The sequence below is a fragment of the Brassica rapa genome, chromosome A09, assembly GCF_000309985.2.
Source record: "Brassica rapa cultivar Chiifu-401-42 chromosome A09, CAAS_Brap_v3.01, whole genome shotgun sequence".
NCBI lineage: Eukaryota > Viridiplantae > Streptophyta > Magnoliopsida > Brassicales > Brassicaceae > Brassica > Brassica rapa.
The window spans coordinates 19,312,051-19,317,129 of NC_024803.2; the positions used below are offsets into that span (position 1 = coordinate 19,312,051).

The following is a 5,079-nucleotide window of genomic DNA, read 5'->3' on the forward strand; positions in this document are numbered from 1 at the left end:
ATGAAATAAACAGATATGCCAAAATAGATTTTTTTTTTTGCTAACTAAAATAGATTTTTTTTTCTTATCTGTTATCAAGGATTTACAAATATATACTTTTCTGTTTGATTTTTATGTTAAATTTTATTATGCTAATAAAAAAGTGTATATTTTTGGTCAATAAGAACATTTGTTATCATATATAGATATAGTTACATGCTGTATATATATAAAACAAAACAGATAATAATTAATAACTATATACCTGATAACTTCGAGAGTGATGTTAAGGATGTTGAAATTGAGTGGATCTCGTCGTAGATTTTGGCTTTCAGTGATTGAAATAAAAAAGACGGATATTGCCAAAAACGAAAGTTGTGACACGAAGAATCCAGTCTTCTTTCTTTTCTCTTCATTTCCAGTATGATCCTCTACCTCTTCCTTATACTTCTTTATGGTGGTCAACGGCATAAACAACGTGTATGGAGGGAGATACCTAGTGAACGCAATGACATACTTAAATATTACACTTTTTTTTTCATTAAACGACACTACTCTATTAAAATAGAACTATTCTAAAAAATATAATGTAAAAAATTGTTGGACCAGTTTATTAATAATTTAATATGTTTTATTTAATATTTACTTTAATCAGTTAATATAACTTTTAAAGAAAATCACAAAGTATATTCTTTTCTTATCCTCCATTTGCTGTTGAAATTTAAATATACTGGCATCTGCATTTACATATTTTAGCATACATAATTTATGTTATAACTTTTCTTGAATTATTTTGTAAAAATAATATACACATGTAACCATTATAAAAAAACACAGTGATATACATTGTCAAGTTTCATAAAACTTTTTTTTTTTTTTTTTTTTTTGAAAAAAGTTTCATAAAACTGTGTAGTTCAAATAAAATGTTCAAGTGTAGAATATCCAAATGTACACAACATTTAGAGATCTAACACGGATTAATATCTATAAGAATATAATCTCCACAAAATTATATAACTACTTTACTAACTTTTAATGATATTACCAATCAATATGAAGATAATTGTCGAATATATACGAACGATTCCACATATCTTCATCGTAAATATTGTTAATTCAAATATGTAAAAAAAAAATTAAAAAAAATGTAAATAATTGCAAATATGTTTTAAAAAATATTATTTTTGAAACTATATCCAATATGGAACACGATATACACTCTAAAGAAGCATCAAATTTACTACCACCATAATTTGTTTTCTTCCTAATTTTTTATTCTTACATACTTTAGGTGATACGGGGCTGGCCGTATAAACACGCAAATAGTGATTTCTAGTTATGGTGGTAGATTGCTAACAAAAAAAAATATAGAAACCAAATTATGGTGGTATATTGGACTATTAGACATCCTCCATTACCTTGAAGGGCGAATCTTATACGAAAATATAATATTATTACATACATATTGTGGTTAACAGAAAACATATACATATAGTAAATCAGTAGTTTTGGGTGCACCACCCTCTCATAAGCGCATGATTAATAGACACGTGCTTGAATAATAAAATAAAGAATCACATTTTTACCTTTTCAGTGAAAACGTATTAAAATTCATTGCCAGGAAAAGTTTGTTCCACTATATAAAAGGTGGCTAAATGATTTAATGGTAATCCAAACCATGTCAAATAATTTACATTTATCTTTATCCATGACATATTCATATCGTGAGAACGCTTGCATTAATGCAACCACAAATGTTAATGCACGTACACATAGATCGCCGATATAAATTATATTCGTGTACATGTCTATGAGAAGAAATCAATGTCCATATTGTCTACCAAATTGACATCAGTAATAAGAGTATGACTTCAGTATAAAAACAGATGCATATAAATTGTCGTCTAATAAATTAGCTTGACGAAACCAAATTTGAATTTGTGTCAGTCAAACGTTATCGATTTTATCTGAATAAAAAATTGGTAACAGTTGACTATAAGTAAGCATAAGCAACTATACTACTATATAACACTAATCAGTTAAAAAAACTAATAATTAATCAAAACAATCAGATTAAATTATTTATTTGCAAATTATAAAGTATATGTATATATATACAGTAGAACCTCTATAAATTAATAATGTTGGGATTTTAAAATTTTATTAACTTATAGAGATATTAATTTATAAAAGTTACCTTATTTAGATTTCTTATATTTAAGATATATTTATTTTAAGATATATTTATTTGATTTTGGTGTATAGGCATTAATTGTTTTTTTTTGAAATTTGAAATTTATATTAATTTTATTATATTATTTGGTGTATATAATATATATTGCATATAACTTAAATGTGGTTTTAGATGTAATATTACTAAAACTCATCAAAATATATTAAGAGTTAAAAATATAAAGATAATTTCATTGTGAATATAAAACAAACAATATAATAATAGGTTCTTACTTATATAAAATATGTATACATATAAATTATTAATTTATAATTTAATGGAATCATATATTTACATAGAATTTTTAAAGATATTATTATTTTATTATTTTATCGATTTGTGTCAAATTTTGAACTGGTCTAAGTTGGGACCGGCAAAATTTATTAATTTAAAAAGATTATTAATTTATCGAATATTAATTTATAAATATTCTACTGTATGTGCGTATGTGCGTATGTGTGTCATATATGCAATTTAACTAACATGAAATATATTTAAAATCAGACAGAAAGAAACTATTTTCACCTCTATTATTTTCGCACCCAACTGCAAAATGGGATTCACATAATTAGTCATGAATATTTTCACCTCTTAATGAGCGGTTAATATAAGGATGAAGGCAAATATTGGTCTAAAATATTGATCAGCAGATCAGAAATAAGAACACTGTGAAAAGTTAGAAAGTGGGAATATTGGGAAAGCACAAAAATATTTAAATTATCTAATCGAACTTTTGAAAGTATTTAATAAAATAAATGAGCAATTTGTTTCGACGTAATTTGTTTTGATATGTTTTCCATTTGATTCTGAAAGTGGGAATATTGGGAAAGCACAAAATAAATAAATATATATATATATATATATTGAGAGAGAGAGAGAGAGAGAGAGAGAGAGAGAGAGAGAGAGAGAGAGAGAGAGAGAGAGAGAGAGAGAGAGAGAGAGAGAGAGAGAGAGAGAGAGAGAGAGAGAGAGAGAGAGAGAGAGAGCTCACATCATGAAGATGAAGAGTACCAAGATGGCCGGGGATAGCGTAGAAAGGTCAACAATGTTTTCTCCAGTGTGTCTGGAGTTCACCACTTGAAACAACGAACCAACCAACTTCTCGTACGGATTCATTCCTTCAAGAGACACAGAGTTCCATTCAAAGGTGCAGAAAACAAAAAACTGTATCATTACAAACCCTAACACCGTCAAACCAAGAAGAACACACAGACGAAGGGAGAGTAAATGAGAGTATCCCATTGTCTTGTGATTCTTGAGAATGTAACCAAACTCCTCGCGCTTCGTGATCTTATCAAGCCCCCATATGAGCAAAAATAAGAAACAAGGAAACAATGTGTTTCCCATGAATATTTGAGGAATTAAGAGCCAGAGAAGACCCGAGTTCTTGCGAAAGATGACCATGTTCTCTTTTGTCGGGACAAACCCACAGTTTCCAAAAGTGGAGACCGTTGTGAAGATGGAGAAGGTAACAGGTGAGATTTCTTTGGAACTAAGAACAACCTTCGCCGTCTTAACAAAGGTTACGTACACAAGAACTAAAACGGAGCCTGCTAGGTTTGTAACAAGATGATAACCAAGAACCACCGAGTACAAATACTTAGACGCCCTTTCATTGATCTGGCTAGGACGCTTAAGATGATCTGTAATATTCTCAAGGTCGCGACGCCTATCCTCTGTCGGAGGCTTTATATTTAAGGAGCCCATAAGATGTCTAATTTTGTTATGCGGAAAGACGAAGTTGCTAAAATGAGAGAAGTAGAGATCGAGAAAAGAAGTGAAGACTTCTCCACCGAGGAACATGAGGATAGTGATGATGATCAGTTGAGTATTGGAAAAGACCTCCATGTCAATGGTGGACATGGAAGATACAGTGATTGCGGAGACTGAAGTGAATAAGAGATCCAAGTCATGAGGACGTGAAGTAGTTCTTGGCTTTGAGACCTTGAGTGCCAAGAACCCTAAAAGCGAAAAGGAAAAGAAGTAGAAGAAGTAGATGAAGAAAGGGGAACGAAATTTAGCAAGTTGCAAACGAATTTTTGCTAATTGTGCCAGAACTCTCTCCATTTTGTTTTTATTTTAGAATCGGTTTAGGAATTTATCATTGGGCATAGGTTATATATATACTGGATGATAACCCGCGCGAATGCGCGTAGTGAATTTTTATACTAATATTAATTCATTAATAGGATTTAACATTTTGCAATACTACGATTTTTATCGATTGTAAAATGACGAATACAAATGTTGATTTCTTAAATGTATTATCGTTATTGAAAAGTTAAGGTATTACAACTTTTTTTAATTATTTTAAAGATTTCATATACATAAAAGAAATTAAGTTTTGCGGGTGACATAATCACAAAAACCAGATAGGCAACATTGATTGTAAAATGACAAAAGGGGATTATTTTTTCTTCTCTCGATTTGTTTACTATTGAATCTGCATAAGTGATTTTATTTTCTACCTCTATAAAATTGTGTTTTTGTTTATGTTTCATTGATATGTGTTTTGTTTCTTTTTTTTAACTTCTTCTATGAATTCGGTGAATTACATAAGTGACAATTTAAAAAAATAGTCATTTGTAAAAAAATGATTTCACTCTATATACATATCAAAGAATCAATTAAAAAATCACCGGTAAATTCTATTCACAGATTAATGTTCAAATGTAATATATCAAGATGTTATAGAATATAAGTGCAAACTCGAAATATAAATGTCTGTCTAGAATATATTTATCAGTTCAGTCTAAAAATTATCTAATTCTAAAACAACAAAATAAATTACTTATTTTATTAACTTACGTTTTTAAGGGTTAGTTATTTAAGAGATACTTTTGAGGTTTAGTTATTTAAGAGTATAC

The 5,079-nt window shown here is 28.9% G+C and overlaps 1 protein-coding gene across 1 annotated transcript; it reads right to left on the reverse strand.

Annotated features, from left to right (window-relative positions):
* Nucleotides 1-3,199: 3,199 nt before the first annotated feature.
* LOC103838904 (sodium transporter HKT1) lies at nt 3,200-4,279 on the reverse strand. Its single transcript, XM_033278386.1, has one exon. The coding sequence runs from the start codon at nt 4,277-4,279 to the stop codon at nt 3,200-3,202; it is 1,080 nt and encodes a 359-aa protein (XP_033134277.1).
* Nucleotides 4,280-5,079: the final 800 nt, after the last annotated feature.

Coding starts and splice junctions, on each gene's coding strand:
- LOC103838904 (XM_033278386.1), bottom strand. CDS start 4,279: ATGGAGAGAGTTCTGGCACAATTAGCAAAAATTCGTTTGCAACTTGCT.